General features: G+C 52.7%; 1 protein-coding gene across 12 annotated transcripts in view; it reads left to right on the forward strand.

Moving 5' to 3' along the window:
• Positions 1-22,155, forward strand: part of USP20 (ubiquitin specific peptidase 20) — a 48,940-nt gene that overhangs the window by 14,101 nt on the left and 12,684 nt on the right. For 4 of the 12 annotated variants that reach the window (XR_007478195.1, XM_004269102.4, XM_033426982.2 and 1 more), the window contains exons 2-15: positions 565-676; positions 3,056-3,152; positions 8,461-8,514; positions 10,189-10,251; positions 10,557-10,688; positions 12,079-12,175; positions 12,539-12,608; positions 14,030-14,143; positions 15,509-15,587; positions 18,058-18,505; positions 18,882-19,022; positions 19,357-19,472; positions 19,733-19,905; positions 20,565-20,659. Coding sequence is in view for 11 of the 12 variants with exons in the window: in XM_004269102.4 (XP_004269150.1) it covers positions 3,072-3,152; positions 8,461-8,514; positions 10,189-10,251; positions 10,557-10,688; positions 12,079-12,175; positions 12,539-12,608; positions 14,030-14,143; positions 15,509-15,587; positions 18,058-18,505; positions 18,882-19,022; positions 19,357-19,472; positions 19,733-19,905; positions 20,565-20,659 (1,663 nt within the window). In the remaining variant the exon portion in view is untranslated. The other 8 variants (XM_049711617.1, XM_033426980.2, XM_033426985.2 and 5 more) reach the window with 6 other exon arrangements.

The raw sequence follows: 22,155 nt of genomic DNA on the forward strand, positions 1-22,155 counted from the left end.
TTTAAATGATAGCTTCTAACTGCCTCTCCCTCTATGAACTGCCCACACCTGGGAAACTGTGGCCCACCAAGGAAGGGGGAGCATTGGTGACATGCAGACGAACCCGATTGTGTCTGTCGCCTAGGGTCGGGGGTTCTGAGCAGTACAAAGTTCTTGGGAGGCTCAAAGGATGATCTGAGGGTCTCAGTGGCACTCCTGGAAGGGGCGGATCCTTCTGTCCATGGGGAGCAATAGTTGGAGAGGCCCCGTGGCCCTCTCCTGCAGATCCCTCTCTCGGGGATCACGAAGGTAACGCCCAGCAGTGACTAGTGAAGGGTCCAGCACCCCCCAGGAGGCCCTGTTTGCCAGCTCCACCCAAGCCTTCTTCACTGTCCCTTCAGTGGTGCGTTTTTATTGTCCCTGTGGATGGACTGGGGAGTGTGTCTAGCCTGTGGATACCCCAAATGTCCAGAAATTCACTTTCCTCTCCCAGGAGGAATTCTGGGCTGTTTTTAGCCCCTGATTGGTGCTAAGAGTGATTTTAAGGTAACAGAGCTACATGAGGTGTGCTGGTTTGTCCTCTAGGTTCCCTGCCAGAGGCCTGCACTCACCCCGGCCCACTGCAGCCCAGCAGAGTCGGCCGTCACCGGAGAATGCGGACGCTGGCAGCTTCCTGGGGCTGTCGCTTTGCACAAAGGTAGGCCCACAGCCTGCTCCACTCAGGTGTAGCCCTTATGCATGGATCAAGGAGGAAGTTTGGAGTTTTCTTTTTAGGTGAAATAATGGAATTGTGGTTATGTTTGTTTTTACTTTTTCTTTTTTCAAGTCTTGTAGAAAAACATACACGGATGAAATGACGTGATATCTGGGATTTGGTGCAAAACAAGAGGAAGTGGGAGGTTGAGATGAAGCAAGGTTGGCCATGGATTAATTGTGAAGCCAGGTGATGGGTACATGGGGGTGTGTTACACACTTCCGTCTGCATCTGCATATGTTTACATTTTCCGTAAGTTCCAAAGAGAGAGCCTTAGGAGTCTGACCAGCTTGGGTTTCGGCCTTAGCCCTGGTGCTCCTGTTTGCAAGACCTGAGACCAGAAGTGTCCCGTTTCCTCATCTACAAAATGGGGCAAAACACAGCTGCCTCAAAGATTGCCGGGGGAAGTTTTCAATGAAAGAATACACAGAAAGCACTTAGTCTGGGTCCTGGCCCCTAATCAGTCCCAGTCACTCCTGTTCTGGCTGGGAGTCTGGGCCAGTTCACCCCGGCTGACCATTTGGAGTGAGGAGGGGGCTTACAGGAGAGTGCCTGGGGGTGTCCACCTCCCTCTGGTGGATGCACAGCCTCTGCCTCTGATTAAAGCACTTTTGGCTCCACCTACATCTTTGATTGGTTGGACCTTTCTTGGTAATAGTTTGGAGCTAGAATCAAAAGCCAGGTTCCTGGGTACAATTTCTGCTAAAATATTGGGTTGTGGAAGCACTTACTTAGTTATTTCCTTTTAAACATTTTCTTTTGAAATAACTATAGATTCACAGTAAGTTGCCAGAAATGCGCTGGGAGGTCCCATGTACCTTTCACCCAGTGTCCCCCAGTGGTCACACATCTCTGGTGTATCTGTAACACAGTGTCATGACCAGCAAAGTGACTGGTACAACCCAGGGAGCTTACTCAGATTTCACCAGTTTTACCTGCACCCATTTGTGTGTATGAGGGGTGTGTGTGTGTGTGTGTGTGTGTGTGTGTGTGTGTGTTCAGTTCTGAGCAGTTTTACACACATGTAGAGCCATGTAACTACCACCACAGTCAAAATACAGAACTACCTATCACCACCAAGGAGTTCCCTCAAAGGAAGCATTTGTTTTTCAAAACAGAAATAGCTTTTTTCCTTCTGATTTAAAAAAAAGAGAGAAATTATACACAGAAGAGTGTCAGGAAGGAAGTTTGCCACAGTATCATCAGCAACTTTACTTTATACTTTGTACTTTTTTTTTTAACATCATCTGAGTTTTGTTTTTATAATAAGCATGTATCATTGTAAAAAACCAACAAAGCTATTGTGAAATCTGTCACCCAGATACCCCACCACGTGGTTCTTTAGTGAACATCTCTCAGGCCTCTTCCTGGGTTGGTTTGCCCGCCCTTCTCTCTGATTTGCTCCTTCTCAGGAAACATTTTCTGGAGGAGCTGCTGCTCTGATGGCCTCCTCTAGTATTGTGGTGTTGAAGGATTCTTCTCTAAGTGGGGTTTCTCATAGGAAGTGAGATAAGTGGCCTGTGGGGCACCTGGCTTCTCAGAAGCTCTTGAGAAGAGTGGTCTTGCTTGCTTAGAGAAGACTGAGGTCAACATCTGCTTCTTGCCTTTCTACTTGGTTTTGAGATCCAGCCTCTCCACCCAGTCCTCTGCTGCCACCTTGGGTAGAGTAGTCTCCCAGTCATGGGTCTGGTCTCTTTTAATAAAAGTACCACGGTTTTAGATTCCTTGACATGCAGCTTCCCCAGTGTAGGCAGGACCCTTGCATCTTCCCTGTCGACACTTTTTTTTTTTTTTTTTTGGTGGTACGCGGGCCTGTCACCGTTGTGGCCTCTCCCGCTGCGGAGCACAGGCTCCAGACGCGCAGGCTCGGCGGCCATGGCTCACGGGCCCAGCCGCTCCGCGGCATGTGGGATCTTCCCGGACCGGGGCACGAACCCGCGTCCCCTGCATCGGCAGCCGGACTCTCAACCACTGCGCCACCAGGGAAGCCCCGGAAGACACTTTTAATCATCACACCCAGCACTTGAATCCTAATCATCATCCCAGCACCTGCTTTCCCTGTGCCAGCCCTGTGCCAGGCGTTTGACGTGTATTATCTTCATGAGTCCTCTGAGCAACCCATCAGGGTGGGTGTTATCTCCCTCCCCAGTTCTCAGGCAAGGAGGGTGAGGCTCAGAGAAGTTAAGTAGCTTCCCTGCGTCGCCAGCTGGTATGTGGCAGAGCTGGGACTACAGACCAAAGTGTGCACTTCACCACGAGCCTCCCCTGCCTCTGGCCAGTGGCGGCTGCCGTTAACCCAGGATTCCTTGTGTTTTCTTGTAGGTAAGCCCAGGCCAGCATGGGGGACTCCAGGGACCTTTGCCCTCATCTTGACTCTATAGGGGAGGTGACCAAAGAGGACTTGCTGCTCAAATCCAAGGTAAAGGGTCAGATCTTACGGGACTGAGGCCCACAGCCAGGGCCACCACATTCCTGGGGTACAGACATTTCTGAAGCAGTGGAAGAACTGGCCCCTGACAGTCTCTGTCTGGCCTTTTCTGTAAATGGAAAAGCTGGCGACTGTTTCGGAGGCCTTCTGGGATCTGTGTCCTAACAGCCATTAGTTACCATGTAGACCAGTCCATGTGGGAACACTGATGCTCTGTCCATTAGTGGTTGGAGCAGGTGCAAGGCAGGGAATGAGTCAGACTCTGAGAGTCCACGGGCATTTTTGCGCACGTGACCTGTGAAGGGCCCAGGGAGCCTCAAAGAGAGAAGGTGGGCCTCTTTGAATAGGGAAGATGTGTTGTCTGTTTGTTAAGTTAAAATTTTTAAATAGGTAACATGTGGTTCAAAAATGAAACAATGTAAGAAGAAAAGTGTCAAGAAGTACCCCCACCACCACCTGCCCTGTGCCCATCTTCTCCATTCCACCCTCATGTAACCAGGGACATTAGTTGCTTTTGTATCTTTTCAGAGTTTCTTTATGGGAATACTTCTTTTTCATTTTCCCCTTTATTACATAAAAGGTAGTGTACCGTAGCTATTTTTGTAACGTACCTTATTCACAGGGCAGTATATCTTGGAGCTCTTTGGCCTCGGCACATAGATCTCATGGTTTATCTTGAAGTTGCATCATATTCGTTGTGTGGACTCCATAGCTGATCCTCTGTGGGTGGACATCTGGGCCCTTTGCAGCCTTCTGCCAATACAGTGTCGTTGTGTTCAGGGGAAGAGCCATGTGTAGGGGTCATTCCCAGAAGTGGGGGTGGGTCAGATTCCTAGACATATTTCCTTGTCTTCTTTCCAGACACCTAATGCTGGTCGTTCAGCCTCCCTGCACCAGCAGGTTCTGGGTGGCTTTTGGCCTGAGCTGGTTTAGTCTGGGCCCGCATGAGGGCGCGATTCTTCAAAGTACCCATGGCTTCTTTCGAAGTAGTTTCACTGGCTGTTACTGAACCAAGTTTGTTTGCCCAGCATGCATCAAGCCAAACACTGAGACACCGAGGTTTGCAGCAGAGAAAGGATTTTTTCACAAGGCAGCCAAGCGAGGAGACGAGAGAACAAGTCTCAGGTCCACCTCCCCAAAGGCCGGGGGCTTGGGGTATTTATGGGTTAAAGAAGCAGGGTGGTCTTAGGCGTGGGGAAAGGTGAGGTAATCGGTGTTCTGCGCAGGTGTATCTGAGTTACATCCTTCTCCCTGGGATGTGTGTTCAAAAATGGAGGCGCCTAGCATGATCTGAGGGTGGAGTTTTTGGCCCTCTGATGACAAAAGGTCATTCATCGGACACCTCTGTAGGCCCAGTTTTAGGTCAGTGGTCCCAACCAGTCTAAGCCAGCTCAAACTGGACAAGAGCTGACACCAAGTTTCTGAAAAACAGCTTAAGCCCCTATTCCTATAGTGGCCCATACATCAGAGCTGTTAGAGCTGTTACCTATAGGGGTTGTTAAGGAGTCTTGTGATAGATAGGCTACACGAAGCTTGGAGGGTATGCAATTTGAGAAAAATAATTAAGACAAGCTTGCTCAGTGAAGGCAGGCTCAAAGCAGAGGGGCTTTTTAAGGAGCTGTTTCCTTAGCTGCTATTCCTGTAAGACAAGTTCAATTTCTGTTAATCACCAATTTCTGTTAACCCTAAGGGGCACGGTTTCAGTGTGGTCAGGAGGAGGGGCAGAGCAAGGCTCTGGTGCATTTGCACGGTCTAATGCTGGGTCTCTTCCTGAGTCTGCACAAAGGAATAAGTGAGACAAACTGAGAGGATTTCTCAGGGAATCTGAGAGCAGGGAGGAGATAAACGAGGTGGGAAGAAGGAGGCAGAACGTGGAAAGACTGGGCTGGGACGTGGCAGCCTTTTGGAAATCTACAAAATGAAACCAATATTGTTTTAAAATACGCAGAAGGGGCTTCCCTGGTGGCGCAGTGGTTAAGAATCCGCCTGCCAATGCAGGGAACACGGGTTCGAGCCCTGATCCGGGAAGATCCCACGTGCCGCGGAGCAACTAAGCCCATGTGCCACAACTACTGACCCTGTGCTCTAGAGCCCGCAAGCCACAACTGCTGAGCCCACGTGCCACAACTACTGAAGCCTGCATGCCCAACGCAGCCATAAATAAATAAATAATAAACAAACAAATAAATAAAATTTATAAAACAAAATAAAATACCCAGGAGGGGCAAGGATTGAACAGGTAGCTCAAAATGGAGGAAATGCAAATGGCTGAGAGACTCTTGAAAAAACATGCCTGACTTCCCTGATGGTTAAGGATTTTGCCAGAGAAAGCAACACGACACCATTTTCAGATGGGCAAAGCAGAAGCTGCTCTCACTCAGAGCTGACAAAGGGAGGGAAGTAGACCAGGCGTGGTAGTGGGGTTAGGCATTACTGTGACTTTAGGGGTGCAATGCCACCTCTGGGAGTTTATCTAGTAGAAGTGTAGTAACAGTTACAAATACAGCAGTATTTATTGAGCATTATTTGTAAAAGGAAAATACTGGTGGCAGTCTGCATATTCATCAAGAAGGGAATGGGGCTTCCCTGGTGGCGCAGTGGTTGGGAGTCTGCCTGCCGATGCAGGGGACACGGGTTCGTGCCCCGGTCCGGGAAGATCCCACATGCCACAGAGCGGCAGTGCCCGTGAGCCATGGCCGCTGAGCCTGCGCGTCCGGAGCCTGTTGCTCCGCAACGGGAGAGGCCACGACAGTGAGAGGCCCGCGTACCGCCAAAAAAAAAAAAAAAAAAAAAAGAAGGGAATGAGTGAACAGATTATGGTGTCTGTGCCCACAGTGTGTGCCACCATGCACTTACTGCAAAGAATGAGACGTGGTCTCTGTGTACAGACTAGAAGGATGACCACAAATAGGTGACAAAAGCCTGTTACCGAAAAATTTGTATAGAGTATGATCTTATTTTTACTAGAAATCACCCCCCCATCTATGCATATATGTTTATATAAGAAGAAGATATGGAGGGATATACTTCAAATTATTACAGCATATATGTATTACATATAATATACTACACATTATATACAGAATATATGTATTGCATATAATATACTACACATTATATACAGCATATGTGTATTGCATATAATATACTACACGTTATATACAGAATATATGTATTGCATATAATATACTACACGTTATATACAGAATATATGTATTGTATATAATATACTACACATTATATACAGAATATATGTGTTGCATATAATATACTACACAGTATATACAGAATATATATATTGCATATAATATACTACACATTATATACAGAATATATGTATTGTATATAATATACTACATATTATATACAGAATATATGTACTGCATATAATATACTACACGTTATATACAGAATATATGTATTGCATATAATCTACTACACATTATATACAGAATATATGTATTGGATATAATATTACTACCCATTATATACAGAATATATGTATTGTATATCATATACTACACATTATATACAGAATATATGTATTGCATATAATCTACTACACATTATATACAGAATATATGTATTGGATATAATATACTACCCATTATATACAGAATATATGTATTGTATATCATATACTACACATTATATACAGAATATATGTATTGCATATAATATACTACACATTATATACAGAATATATGTATTGTATATCATATACTACACATTATATACAGTGTATGTGTATCATTTAAATTGTTAAACATACAATACTTTTATCATTCAAATGACTGAAATGAGAAAAAAAAAAACTTGGGAAGATGGGAGTGAACTGTGAAATCAGAAAATCACAAAAGAGATGACAGATTTGGAAAGGTCAAGAGCTGTGACTTTGAGTCCACTAAGCAGACTGATCTCTAGCCAGCCGTAGCATCCTTAGCAAGAGATCCTAAATCACAGATTGCAAACCTCTGCCCTGTTGTATGGGATGAGCTGTGTCACCTCCACCCTAGTGAGAGTCCCACATTCAGGCTCTTTACAAACAGCCAAAATCTGGGCTGAGTGAGACGAAGAAGTTCCCATGGAGGCCTGGGGGTCGACGTGGTCACCCTCGGGAGGAAACTGGGAAGTTTGATGACCGTGGCTCCTCAGCTTCCGCTTCTGACTCTGCTCTGTAGGGTCATGACCTCTCTGAGCCTCAGTTTCTCATCTTATGAAGGGGATCTTGATGGGACCTGCTGCACAGACTGTGGTGGGGATTACATGAGCAAGGTGTAAAAAACTTAGCTGGTTGCTTGGACTGTTGTGATCCGTCACCAGAGGTCAGCTCTCACTCTGATTAAGTGCTCTGTAACTGCTACCAGCGCTTAGAGTTCATCTCACAGCTGGCAGAGACACGCTGAGTATTGTGGAGGCTCAGTTGGGAATTGCTGTTCTAGACAGGCACAGACAAAATTACTTAGGACAGTTTAAATTATAACAGAGACCCTGAGATACGGTGGCTTAAATGAGATAGAAGTTTACTTCTCTCTCACTGAACAGTCCAGACGTAGGTAGCACTGATAGAGTGGCTCTGCCATTCTCAACACATGGCTTTCATCTCCAGGTCCAAAGTGGTTGCTTCACTTCCTGCCATCACATCTGCATTCCAGCCAATGGAAAAAGGAGAAAGAGCAAGGGTTATGCAAAACTCAGAAGTGGCACATGTCGCTTTTTGCTGTCATACTGTTGACTAGAACAGAGCCCCATGATCACGGCGGGGGCTGGGACACATAGTTGCAGCTGGCTGGCCATGTGCTCAGCCTAAATTCATGGATTCTTTCATTAAAGCAGGGAGGAGAGAGATTGGTAGACAAGAAGCAGGCTTTGTCATCCAGACCACCAGAAACCTAGGTGTTTTCTGTGGTCAACAAATATATTATCTCCTGATTTGTACCAGGCTGTCTGTGAAGTCGCAGGGGTAGGTAAAACAGACCATCCTTCTTCCGTGGAGCCCATAGCCGAGGTGGGGGGAAAGGCTTAAATAAATAAATGCAACGCAGGAAGAGTAGAAGGTGTGTTGAGGGAGCATATTATGGCGTCAGTTTATTTAGGCTTTAAATGATTGTATTGAAAATGTTTTTACAGGCACATGATAAAACAAAATTCAAACATTAAAATTTAAAGGGCCCCTGTGGGCCAGCGAGGGCCTTTCTGAGGCAAAGCCTCTAAGCTGAGACCTTCAGGTGCGTCCGTCAGTGCACATCCAACAGGCCGCTCACACCCTTCTCTTCCTCTCTCTCCTCACCTCACACAGGGCACCTGTCAGTCATGCGGTGTTTCCGGACCCAACCTGTGGGCCTGTCTCCAGGTAAAGTATCCTTGCAGATGTCTGGGGTGGGGAACTGGGTCCAGACTCTGGGGTGGGAACATCCGTCCCCCATGGGCACGGCTGGGAACCTTGGGCAGGGACACAGGGCATGGATGTCTCGGGTGTGGTGCCCAAGCCCAAGCCAAGAGGGCCCCAGAGTCTGCGAGCCCCCGGCCTGGCTGCGCTGGCAGCCATTAAAGATGCCAAGAGGAGAAAGCAAGTTGGAGAAGACTCTGGACTGAATGATCCCATCAGCATTAAAGGCAAAGTTCTGTCCTTGTGCGCGCACGTGTGTGTGTGTGTGTGTGTGAGAGAGACAGAGAGAGAGAGAGAGAGAGAGAGAGAGAGATGCTGTAGCATCTTGGCTCTGAGCCCTGGCCCAGGCCTTTGTTTCCCCGTCTGTAAAGTAGAGGCCACAACACTGATAACTGCCCCTCCTTGCAGACCCACCTTACGGTAGAATTTGAAGAGATGATGCCTGTGATGGTCTTAACAGGGTGTGTGGCCGGTAGGCAGTGTCCAGGAAAATCTGGTCATGGTTATTACTGCTTACCAAAAAGAGTAACAGTAGATGTATCAACACCTGACAGTTTTCTCTGGGGGGTAGAATTATGGGTAATTCATTTTTCTTTGTAACTTTGTAGTGTTTTCCAAGTTTTCTACAAGTATGTATTGCATTTTATAGTCATACTGAAAATGGCTGTTACTTAAAATTTCTTTGAAAACAAATACAAGGAGAAACAAAAAAACCCACAGGGGTGAAAATACCATAGCTCAGGTCTGTCTTTTCAGAAGACTTAGGACCCCCCACGGGGCTTTGGTCTCCTCCTTTGGGGCCTGTTGCTCAGTGTAAAATACACTGCAAGACACCGTCTGGGCCCCCAGGGGACAGCAAGAAGTGCGAGGTGTGGTCTTACCTCCTGGGAGCTCACAGGCCCCCCAGAGAGATAGAGACGGACCTGATGCAGAAATTGGCACATCCTTTATGACGCAGCCCAAAGTTCGTTTCCTTGAAAGGTCCTCACCAGCCTGTGCAGTGTTGACCACAGCTGGAAATGACACCAAAGCACTCCTACGGAGAAGCAGGCTGATCGCTGGGGCGGAGGCCCGCAGAGGAGAGACACTTGAGCTGGGCCTTGGGTGCTGGGTGGATTTGGGAGAGGAGAGCGCAAGGCCAGAGGCAGGTCACCGGGGACACTGAGGGGCATGGGGTCCGCACCGGGCCCCATCCGCCTCTGCCCCATTCAGTGTTCCCCGTTAGAAAGTGGCCATGAGGCCCAGTCTCCCCACCCAAAGTGTGAGTCCCGATAACTGGCCCCTCAGGAGGTGGGGTTTCGGTGAAAAAGGGACAAGTGGAGGGGGAGAGGGTCTGGGCGCCAAGCAGCCGGGCCTCAGCTTTGCCCAGATCTGGCTGCGACCCTGCCTGCCTGCTTGCAGGAGAGCAGCAGCTCGGGGCACACTGCCCGTCTCGCTCAGAGGCGGGGGCGGCTGTGTGGTGGCCATCGCTGCCCGGCGCGGACCCTGGCTGTGCAAACCTGTGTTGCTGCAGGGCGGCAGGGCCTCGGCGCCTGCGGATTCTGCTGGGTGGAGACGGGCACTGGCTCGCTGTGCTGGCAGCACCCTCTTAGCCACCCCATCCTTCCGCGCTCCTTTCCTCTCCACCCCCCTCCCCAGGTCGCCTGCTCCTACGTCGGCTGCGGAGAATCCTTTGCTGACCACAGCACCATCCATGCGCAGGTGAGCGTGGTGGCCGGGAGCATGCGCGCTGCGGTCCGACAGCCCAGAGTTCAAAGCCCAGCTTCGGCCGCCCCCAGCGCCATCTACCGCTCTGGGCTTCAGTGGTGATATGTGTAAAATGGGAAGAATCACGGCGAAGAAGCCAGAGAGAATGCTGCTGCAGCCCCTGGCACTCCTGGCCTGTGGGGGGAGCGGATCCTGAGCTTCTAGGCCTCTGACCCGATGGGGCTTTTTGCAGCCCTGACGCAGGCCTGGGGCACCCATTAGGCCACTGTATCCTTCTGATTTTGCATCTTGCCCTCTAGGCCAAAAAGCACAACCTGACAGTGAACCTGACCACGTTCCGGGTGTGGTGCTACGCCTGTGAGAAGGAGGTGTTCCTGGAGCCTCGGCTGGCGGCCCAGCCGCCAGGCCCCTCACCCAAGTTCTCAGAGCAGGTGAGCGGGTGCGGGCGCCAGCCGAGGAGACGCCCAGGAGGGCAGGGCGGTGGGTCCCTGACGGCGTCCGTTCCTGCTCAGCGTTGCCAGCTGGCTTTGAGTAGCTCATGTCAGCGAACGCCCGCTGAGCCCCAGCCCTGTGTCAGGGCCCGGCAACACGGAGGTGCCTGGAACAAGGGCGGCCCTCCCGCAGGGAGTTTGTAGACCTCGGGTGAGTCCAGGGCCGTGGGGCGGGGCACACCCTCCCTGGCCTGTGGAGAGCCCCTGGTGATGGTCCTGCAGCCACCTCTCTGGGGGAAACGCCCGGAAACCTCCCGCCCCCCAACCAGGCAAGGCACACGCAGGGCGCCGAGCAGCCCTTAAAGGAGGCAGGCAGGTGAGCCCAGCCCGGAGCTGGCCTCAGGGAGCAGTCAGAGAGCCGGCCCTGGAGCCCCAGGAGGCCAGGCGCGTGTGCGTGTGTGCATGCGTGTGTGTGTGTGTGCGTACGTGTGTAGGCCAGGCGTGTGTGTGTGTGTGTGTGTAGGCCAGGCATGTCTGCATGCATGTGTGTGTGTGTGTGTGTGTGTAGGCCAGGCGTGTCTCTGTGTGTGCATGCATGTGTGTGTGTGTATGTAGGCCAGGCGTGTTTGTGTGTGTGTGTGTAGGCCAGGCATGTCTCTGTGTGTGCATGCATGTGTGTGTATGTGTGTGTGTAGGCTAGGCGTGTCTGCGTGCGTGTGTGTATAGGCCAGGCGTGTCTCTGTGTGTGCATGCATGTGTGTGTGTTTGTGTGGAGGCCAGGCGTGTCTGCGTGCGTGTGTGTGTGTGTGTGTGTGTGTGGAGGCCAGGCGTGCGTGTGTGTGTGTGTGTGTGTGTGTGTGTGTGTGTGTGTGTGCAGTGCTGTCTTCTCCACGTTGGACAGCGACCATCACATAATGGGTGCTTGATAAGTGTATATAGAATACGTTTGTGGACATGGTAGATATTTATGATTTTTTACAAAAAAGGCTCTGAAGAAGTATATACAAATCCTGTTTTGAGGGTGTATGTGTATTAACAGTTAAAACGCTACATAAATAAAATAGACTATCAACAGTGGTTGTCTCAGGAAAATTGGATTGCCTGTTGTTTTTTCTGTGTTTCTGTTTTTTCCCAAATTTATATAAATAAATTAAACTATTACTACTCATTATTGTAAGTAAAACACAAGTCACGGGGTTCCCAGGGCAAGGCCACCAATGCCTCTCTCTCCACGGCGTCCTCTGCTCAGATGGGCTGGCTCAGTGCAGGCTGGGGGCCTGGGCTTCTCCCCCTACCCTGAACCCCAGCGGGGGAGGCACACGGGCCCCTGACCCCAACCCCTCTCCCTCCTCACCCCCCTAGTTTTCCTCACTCTGGTTCTCGAACACAGGACTCTGCGCCGCCCTCCCACCCTCTGAAAGCTGTCCCCATTGCTGTGGCTGACGAAGGAGAGTCCGAGTCGGAGGACGATGACCTCAAACCGCGAGGTAACGGCCCCACGCGCTGCGCTGCCTGGGCAGGGCGGGGTGGCCTGTGGGGCACGAGGGCTTCCCTGGGGCGCCAGCCGCCGCCCTCAGCCCTGTACAGCCATGTACTCCTGGGCGGGCCGGCCCCTCTGCACCCAGGCCACTGCCCTTGCTCGGTGCTGACGGTGGGCTGGGCTGGGTGGACGGCGGAGGGGTCCGTAGGTTCTGTACACTGCGGTAACCAGAGCTGCTGGGAGTGGGACCACGTCAGCGGACTCAGCAGGTTTCCGGGGTGGGTCCTGGGGACTCAGAACCATCCTCTATGGGTTCTTGCCGTGTCGAGATGCTCACCTTCCCCTTCCTCTGTGTGCGCTGGTCTCCCAGGCCTCACGGGCATGAAGAACCTTGGCAACTCCTGCTACATGAACGCAGCCCTGCAGGCCCTGTCCAATTGGTAGGTTGCGCCTCATCTGGGAGTTGGGGCCCCCAAGCCGGGTTCTGTGTTGCCCACAGAAGCCTGTGTGTGGATACACATCAAAATGCCCCAAACCACACACGCCCTCTGACCCAGCAATCCCTCCTGTTGGAATTGATCCTAAGGAGGTACCCTGAGATGTTGAGAAAGCTGTGTGTGCAGTGAGGTTCAGCATTCTGCCGTTTACTGGAAACAACTTCAAGGTCGATAAAATCATAACTTTATTGTAGGGCAGCCTTACAGTGAGTTCAGGAAAAAATGGTGCAGGACAATATTTATTAAAAAGAGGAGGAGTTCAGAATATGATAAGTAGGAAAAAGGAGGTTATAAACCTTTGTTTGGTGCAATCCCATTTTGGAGAGAAAATATTATTTTCCATCTAGGATAGGGTGTCCACTCCCTGAGGCTGGAACATCTCCTATTCCTGGCACTCAGGGTCTCCCACCTAGCAGGGGTTCAATATGTGTGTGTGTGTGTGTGTGTGTGTGTGTGTGTGTGTGTGTGTGTGTGTGTATACGTGTGAGAGAGAAGGAGGGAGGGATGGGGGATACGCATACATAGAAAAGTCTAGAAGGACATGCCCCCAGATCTACAGAGTAGCTATCCTCACGTAGTAGGATTAAGGTCAGTTATTATTGTTTGCTTAGTATTTTTAAGTTTTTCTACAGTAAATGAGTATTTCTTATGTAATAAGATAACAAAAACAAAGAAAAGGGGAGTGGGGGAGATGCTTTTGGGCTCAGGAAGGTTTCCAAGAAGGGGCTCACGGGAGGACAGGCAGTGGTTCCTCTCGTTCACACAACAGTCTTTAAAGAAAGACCCTATTTCCAAACACAATCACATTCTAAGGTACGGGGGTTAGGACTTCAGTGTATGAATTTTTTTTTGTTTTTAAATTTATTTTTGGCTGCTTTGGGGTCTTCATGGCTGCATGCGGGCTTTCTCTAGTTGCGGCGAGCGGGGGCCGCTCTTGGTTGTGGTGCGCGGGCTCCTCATTGCGGTGGCCTCTCATTATGGAGCATGGGCTCTAGGCGCGTGGGCTTCAGGAGTTGTGGCACGTGGGCTCTAGAGCGCAGGCTCGGTAGTTGTGGTGCACGGGCTTAGTTGCTCCACGGCATGTGGGATCTTCCCTCACCAGGGCTCGAACCCATCTCCCCTGCATTGGCAGGCGGATTCTCAACCACTGCGCCATCAGGAAGCCCTCAGTGTATGAATTTGGGGGGATACAATTCAGCCCACAATAGGTGGTGTCCTTCAATGCCTTCTGCAGGCATTTCTGCCTCCAGGGGCCACAGTGCATCCCACATAAGATGCTTTTGCTTCTCCACCCGGCTCTTTGTAAACAATGCCACGCTCCCCTTCTTTTCTCTTCTGACCTGGCTCCCTGCCCCGTCCCCCAGCCCCCCACTGACGCAGTTCTTCTTGGAGTGTGGAGGCCTGGTGCGCACAGACAAGAAGCCAGCCCTGTGCAAAAGTTACCAGAAGCTGGTCTCTGAGATCTGGCACCGGAAACGGTGAGTTGACCAAGTCCCTAACCTGGGGCAGGGGTGTGGGGATGGGTTTTCTGTCGGCCCCTTGAGAGAGCACTTCCTGTGCCTTCAGCCTCTCACCATCACTTGCTGTGTTTTACCCTGTGCAATGCTTACATCAGCCCTTCGAGCTGTAGGTCATAGCCAACTCTGTTTCACGAATTGGGGAACTGAGGTTCAGAAGATTTAAGGATCTCGCTCAAGATAGCACGTCTTGTGAAAGGTGGAGCTAGAATTTGAGCCTGGTGCGGATTGAAGATGGCAGCATTTTGCAGCGTGTGTGCTGAGGTCCAGAGTTGTGTGGTGACCACTCCTAGGTCTCAGCCACATCTGTACATGTAGGAAAGGATTTCAGAAGTGGCTGGCACTGACGTTCAGGGGCTTTAGCTCAGTGAAAAAGGACTTTAAAGACCAGAAGCCTGGGTTAGATCTGTTTCTCCAGGAAAAGTTAAAATTGGGACTAATTTAAAGTGAGTGCTGGGAATTCCCTGGCAGTCCAGTGGTTAGGACTTTCACTGCTGTGATCCGGGTTCAATCCCTGGTCGGGGAACTAAGATCCTGCAAGCTGCGTGGTGCGGCCAAAAAAACCCAAAACAAAACAAAACAACAACAACAACAAAAAAAACTGTGAGTGCATAGAAACGTATTAAGTGTAAAAGCAGATTATTAAACAGTGTGATGCAATGTAATTCCAATTTTAAGAAGCCACATTTAAGTGTTTACCTGCATGTAATTTTGTATATGCATCTGTATTTTCATGGAAAAATCTGGAAATCTTAATGGTAGTTATCTCTGGGTGGGGCTGTTAGTGTTGATGATTCTTTGTTGTACTTTTCTGAGATTTTCTGTTTTTCAATCATGCACATGTATTTTTTTTTTAAAGCAGCTGTCATTTTTATTTATTTTTATTTATTTATTTAGCCACGCCACGCCGCGTGCGGGATCTTAGTTCCCCGACCAGGGTTTAGACCCACGCGCCCTGCAGTGGAAGCGCACAGTCTTAACCACTGGACCACCAGGGAAGTCCCCATGTATTACTTTTGAAATTAGAAAACCACGATAAATATTTTATAATGAGAACAGTTTTAGGGTAGCTTGTCGTGGGCTGGTGGGACACGATGCCCTCCCAGTCAGGAGCCTTTTGCCTCACTGAACCATGACTTGACGTTTTCCTTCTTGACCTTAGAGATGTGCAAACCTGCTGGGGCTGCCGGCCGGGTTAGCACCTCCCAAAGTTGTAGTAAACGCATCCCTGAGTCTGATCTGGCTGTACTGGCTGCCTGGCTGCCCTCATGGGCTTGAGCAGCTCAGAGCAGGCCACCTGTACTAACGGGTCTGGTCTTCCTACAGCCCCAGCTACGTGGTTCCCACCAGCCTGTCCCATGGGATCAAGTTGGTCAACCCGATGTTCCGAGGCTATGCCCAGCAGGTAGGCCGTCCGGCCCCCCGGGGGACACACCCAGGGCTGTAACTTACCAGACCTGGCTTTGAAGCCAAGACCAGTGTGGAAATCGGCAGCAGCAGCTCTGCTTTGCCAGGCAGGGCTCCTGGATCAGACCTGCTGCCTGAGCCCTTCACCTGTGTGGGGACGTGGGGGCCTCCCGGCAACCTGGTGTTCTCCCCACTCAACAGACGGGGAGACTGAGGCTCAGCGGCCAAGTCCTCACCCACTTACCACGTACCAGTTACACAGCTGGTACGTGGCAGAGGGGAAAGTTGACCTCGGGCAGCCTCATCTCCAGGCGTGTGGCACCTCAGCACTCACCCAAATCGGCACGTGGCCTCCTGTTCCCCAAGTCGCAGGCAGAATTTCACTTTTATTAAAGTAAACATTTTGATGACAAGTTTTTGTAAATCTAGAGAACCCCTCTGAACCCAGTGATATCTTTCTATGGCGTAAAATCATGGGCCCAAGATGAAGCAGAATGCAGCCACACACCGCCCCCTGCCCCAGGCTGACGGTCAAGTGGTCCAAGTCCTGCCCCAGAGTGGGGTTTCGCTGCTGGCCTGAACCTGTTTGCACTGCCGATGCTGCTGCCTGCGTGGGGGGCCCAGGAACAGAGCAGCGGTCACCGAGGGATGCCCTTGGCCCCCCTCCTTCGGCCCCCACTCTCCCCAGGGTGAGGGCTGCTGGGCCTTTCTCTGCTCACACCCTCAGTTGGTTGAACACTTGGCCTCTGCCTGAGAAGCCCAGCGTTGCCTCCACACCGCCCTTTCTGGGGGGTGATAATACCCACGGTGATCAGAATCCACCATGCACCATTTATTAAGTGGTCAGTACCTGCCACATAAGGTCAGCCCTGTTTCTACTCACAGAACTCTCATGAAGTGGGCCCCGTCATCACCTTCACGTTATAGGTAAGGAGCTGAGGCTCAGAGAGGTTCTACAAGTGGCTCAGGTCACACAGTGCACAGCAGCAGGGACGGGATTTAGGCTTACCTGAACCATCCCTCACCGCAGCGCTGCCCTCCCTGTACAAGGACCCCTGCTGGCCCTCAGGCTCTCGGTGAGGACACCGGGGAGGAGGGCTGCTTGGCTGCCCTCCCTGTACAAGGACCCCTGCTGGCCCTCAGGCTCTCGGTGAGGACACCGGGGAGCAGGGCTGCTCGGCTGCTGCCAAACATCCACTTGACTCCAAAGCATCCCTTTCTGTGGATCTTGGACGTAGCACAGGGGACGTGTCTGAGTCTGAAACATACAGGTAGCTGTAGGCCTCTCTTAATGGCCAGAGGATGCTGTCATGCTTCCACATGGCTTGAGATTTTAGCAATGAACACAGGGTACTTTTGTTAAAAGGAAGAAGCAGAAAGAAAAGTAGATGACGTATTGAGGGCCTGTTTCTTAAAAGGACCTTTCAGTGTCCCTGACACACAGGACGCACGTCTCCTACCCCCTCCCTGATGCTCGATGGAATCCAACCAGAGCCCTCTCCTCCCTCTGCTAGAACTGAGAAAACGAGGCCCTTCTCTCCATATCGGTGACCTGAGGCTTTGGGTGCTTGGCTGGGTCTGGCCACTGTGTGGTCCCCGCCTCGTTGGGCAGGAGTTGGGCTCGGGAGCTGCTTCTGACATCCAGGGCAGGCACTGTGAGGGACAGGACTGGACTTTGAACCCAGTGGCCCCACACAGCACCAAGTGTCCCCAGCTGTCAGAGGCCGGCCACCGACATCTTCTGACCTTTTAAAGCGCCTCCTGTGTGCACTGCTCATGGCTGGGCCGGTGGGCAGGCTGTGCCAGAGGCCTCGCTGCCCTGGCTTCCTCCGGGTTATGATGTAGTCACAGTGTAGTCAGAATAACAACGTCACTGCTGGGATTTGAGACCCGGCCAACCCGAAGAGGCACCTTAGTCCGAGTCGTGCCCAGGCCTGCAGGAAGCCTGTTCTCCTGCACCAGTCACAATGGCAGGGGAAGGCGTGGTCACGGGGGCTGGTGAAGGACTGGAAGGGCAGAGAGAACCAGAGGCAGGTCAAGGGTGCAGGCAGCCTGGCCTGCTGGGAGGCATTGCTCCCTCCCTGTGGAACTCAGCTGAGCGCTCACCTGCAGACGCACTCACAGTGTCACCTTTGTCCTACTCGGGCTCCCTGCCCACCATCACTGTCCCCTCCTTTAGGGAGCAAGGCGACTTTAATGGCTGAACGCGATATGTCCACTCTCTCCCATGCTGAGTTGGGAGCAGGGCTGCAGGTGACGGAGAGCAGGAGCTGGGTCAGGTGGACCTGGCTCACCACCTCTGCTCTGCCGCTTCACAGCGTGAGACCTGGGAGGGGTCGGCCAGCCTCTCGAGGCTCAACGTCCTCCTCCTCAGTAGGGGGCTTAGGACAGCCGTGTTGAGGAGGCCACTGTGAAGGGTGCCCGTATGGGCCCCCCAGCATCCGTGTCGACGCCGCCCCTGGTTCCAGGACACCCAAGAGTTCCTGCGCTGCCTGATGGACCAGCTGCACGAGGAGCTCAAGGAGCCCGTGGTGGCCGCGGCGGCAGCGCTGACCGAGGCTCGGGACTCAGACTCGAGCGACACGGATGAGAAGCGGGAGGGCGACCGGAGCCCATCAGAGGACGAGTTCCTGTCCTGCGACTCCAGCAGCGACCGCGGTGAGGGCGACGGGCAGGGGCGCGGCGGGGGCGGCCCCCAGGCTGAGACGGAGCTGCTGGTCGCGGACGAGGCGGGCCGCGCCATCTCCGAGAAGGAGCGCATGAAGGACCGCAAGTTCTCGTGGGGCCAGCAGCGCACCAACTCGGAGCAGGTGGACGAGGACGCCGACGTGGACACTGCCATGGCCACCCTGAACCAGCAGCCCACGGACACGCAGCCGCCGTCACCGCGGTCCACCAGCCCCTGCCGGACACCAGGTACCAGCCAAGCCCCTCGGGGCATCGCGGCCCCGTTTGTCCAGCTCCTGCTGGGGGGCAGAGCACCCACAGCCTGCTCAGCTCCGCCCCACCCTGGGGGGCTCTCCCATGAGACCCGACTTACCGGTGAGAAATCGGGTAAATGATGTGTCCAGACTCACTTGGACTCAGAGCCCGCCTGAGCCCTCCGCTGGGAACGGGAAGGGTGTGGACAGCACGTTCTGCGTGGGGCTGGGGGGCTGGGGTGGGCCCAGGACAGAGGAGGTGTGGTGGGTTCAGGCCTCAGTCCCCTTAGGAGGCGCTGGCAGGTCTTCCTGACCAGGCCCGGGGCTGGCTCGGCTGCCCTGCCCCAGCACGGTCCCCCCTTTGCCCCCAGAGCCGGACAACGAGGCCCACATGCGCAGCGCCTCTCGCCCCTGCAGCCCTGTCCACCTCCACGAGGGCCACGCCAAGCTGGCCAGCAGCCCTCCTCGTGCGAGCCCCGTGAGGATGGGGCCGTCCTACGTGCTTAAGAAAGGTTCGGGGGAGCGGGCGGGCAGGGAAGGTGGGCCGGGCATCCCCGCGTGGAGTCGGGGCTGGGGTGGAAGCCGCACCCCTGGCTGCCGGTTTTGGGTTTGGAGCGCTCTTTACCAGGGGCTGGGCTGCCGAACTCCTCACGCAGTGTCTCTGAACCCTCTAACACGGCTGGGACACGAGTGGGGCCCCATCCCACAGACGATGAGTGAGGCACCGGGAGGTGAAGAGACAGCCAGTCACATGACTCATACAGATTTGACTCCAAGTCCTAGCACCCACCCCTTGCCCCAGACAGGCCAGTGGGGGCTGGGCCTAGCCCTGTGCTGTGCCCCCAGCCCAGGTACCGAGCTCCGGCAGCCGGCGGCGGAAGGAGCAGCGCTACCGCAGTGTCATCTCAGACATCTTCGACGGCTCCATCCTCAGCCTCGTGCAGTGTCTCACCTGTGACCGGGTGGGCGCCCTGGGGGAGGGGAGGGACGCACCGGGGTCCTCACGCAGCTTGGGGGTTGGGCGCTGGTTCTGTGCCTGCTGCCCCCTGCCTTTCTCTGGGGGTGGGCCCCAGTTGTGGGCCTCCCGTGTCCCGGGCTCGGGAGCAGGCTCTCTGCCCCACACCTGCCCTCTGGTGGCTGGGGTTTGGGTGCAAACTCTGGTTGGTCTGGGCAAGGCGGAACCCTGGGAAGTGGAGACCCAGGCTGACCTTCGACCCCACAGGTGTCCACCACGGTGGAGACATTCCAGGACCTGTCGCTGCCCATTCCTGGCAAGGAAGACCTGGCCAAGCTCCACTCGGCCATCTACCAGAATGTGCCACCCAAGCCGGGTTCCTGTGGGGACAGCTCCACCGCCCAGGGCTGGCTGGCCTTTATCGTGGAGTATATCCGACGGTACGCCACCTTCCCGCCCACTGGAGACACAAGACCACCCAGGCCTGGCCTTTCTGGAACTCGCAGGCTGACAGGCGACAGACCTTTAACAGCACAGTACAAGCTTTTGCAGGGCTGAGGGTGGAGTTCGGAAGGGAGCTTGAGGCTGAAGGGGGCTCGGGGGTTTGCCAAGTGGGGTGGGAGTGCTCCTCAGCCGTCCTGGGGTGGCCTGGTTCGGGTGGGCCTCTGGATCGGAAGGCAGGTGACGATGGAGAGTGTGACGAAGTGGCAGCCGGAAAGGGGGGCGGCGGCTGGAGTGCAGGCCTGGCCCTGTGGGGAGCGCCGTGGTGGCCTTCTGGAGTCCCCACTGTGTGCCCCAAGGCTGGCTTCACCTGCCTGATGTCAGGAACCTGTACTCTGCCCAGAAGACAGGCCAGCGTGATTGGGGCCCCTTCACAGATAAGGAAGGCGAGACTCGGGGGGAAGTGATGTCGCCCTCCCAAGGACACGGAGCTGCTGGCTGGCGGTCCCAGGCTTCCGGCTCCAGACTTCCGCCCATTCCACCCACTGGGGCCAAGCTGCCCGTCTGGGCCCAAACGGACCCCAGCCCAAAGGCCCCCACGTCTTACTCTCACCGAGGCCCCGGCAGCACCCCCGCCAACCCCTTTCTGTCTCTGTAGGTTCGTGGTATCCTGTACCCCCAGCTGGTTTTGGGGTCCGGTGGTCACCCTGGAAGACTGCCTCGCCGCCTTCTTTGCCGCTGATGAGCTGAAGGGTGAGTGGACCCGACTGGCTGGGTCAGCACACAGTGCAGGGTTTCTGGGACTCACTGTCAGAGTCCCACCCCTGCCTGCCAGGCTGGGCCTGGGACTGCACACTGTCGCAGCCCCGCCGCCTGTAGCTCTTAGGGGTTCACCTGTTTTCCTTCCTTTACCTGCTCGGTGGACGAAAAGGAGAAGAGTCTTTAATTTTGCGTTTCCTTGATTATCGATGAGCTTGAACTTTTTTTTTTTAAGTGTATTGGCTGTACTTCTTATTTTAAAATTTCCCATTCCTGTCCTTTTCCTGTTTTTCTGTTCAGTGATTGGCATCGCACTAACCTTTGGGAAAACTCTTTTTGTTTAATTTTTAATTGTGGTAAGATATACATAACATAAAATGAACCATCGTAACCATTTTTAAGTGTTCATTTCAGTAGTATTAACTATATTCATATTGTTGTGCAACCAATCTCCAGAACGTTCTCATCTTGCAGAACTGAAACTATCCTTTAAATAGCAACTCCCTATTCCCCCTTCCACCCACCCCCGGGCACCCACCATCCTACTTTCTGTCTCTATGAACTTGACTATTCTAGGTTCCTCATCTAAGTCAAATCATACGGTGATTGTCCTTTTGTGACTAGTCTACGTCTATTAGCGTAATGTCCTCAAGGCTCATCCATGTTGTAGCAAGTGTAGGATTTCCTTACTTTTTTTTTTTTTAATAAATTTATTTATTTATTTTTGGCAGCGTTGGGGCTTGGTTGCTACGCACAACCTTTCTCTAGTTGTGGCGAGCGGGGGCTAGTCTTCGTTGCGGTGCGCGGGCTTCTCATTGCGGTGGCTTCTCTTGTGGCGGAGCACGGGCTTTAGGCACGTGGGCTTCAGTAGTTGTGGCGTGCGGGCTCAGTAGTTGTGGCACACAGGCTTAGTTGCTCCACGGCATGTGGGATCTTTCCGGACCAGTGATCGAACCCGTGTGCCCTGTGTTGGCAGGTGGATTCCCAACCACTGCACCACCAGGGGAAGTCCCTCCTTCCTTTTTTAAGGCTGAATAATATTCCATTGTGTAAATGGGCCACATTTTGTTTATTCATCATCTGTCAATGGACACTTGGGTTGCTCCCACCTTTTGGCTCTTGTGAATGATGCTGTGATGAACCATGGATGCACAGATATCTTCAAGATAGTGATTTCATTTCCTTTGGTTATATACCCAGAAGTGGCATTGCTGGATTATATGATTGATCTATTTTTAATTTTTTGAGGAACCGCCATACTGTTTTCCTTGATAGCTGTACCAATGTACATTCCCACTAATAGTGCACAAGGGTTCCCTTTTCTCTACATCCTTACCAACACTTGTACTCTCTTGTCTTTTAAAAAAATCTCTTTCTGGGAATTCCCTGGCGGTCCAGTGTTAGGACTCCGCGCTTTCACTGCCAAGGGCCCGGGTTCAGTGCCTGGTAGGGGAACTAAGATCCCACAAGCCACGTGGCACAGCCAAAAA

Source organism: Orcinus orca, chromosome 6 (assembly GCF_937001465.1).
Source record: "Orcinus orca chromosome 6, mOrcOrc1.1, whole genome shotgun sequence".
NCBI classification, from domain to species: Eukaryota; Metazoa; Chordata; class Mammalia; order Artiodactyla; family Delphinidae; genus Orcinus; species Orcinus orca.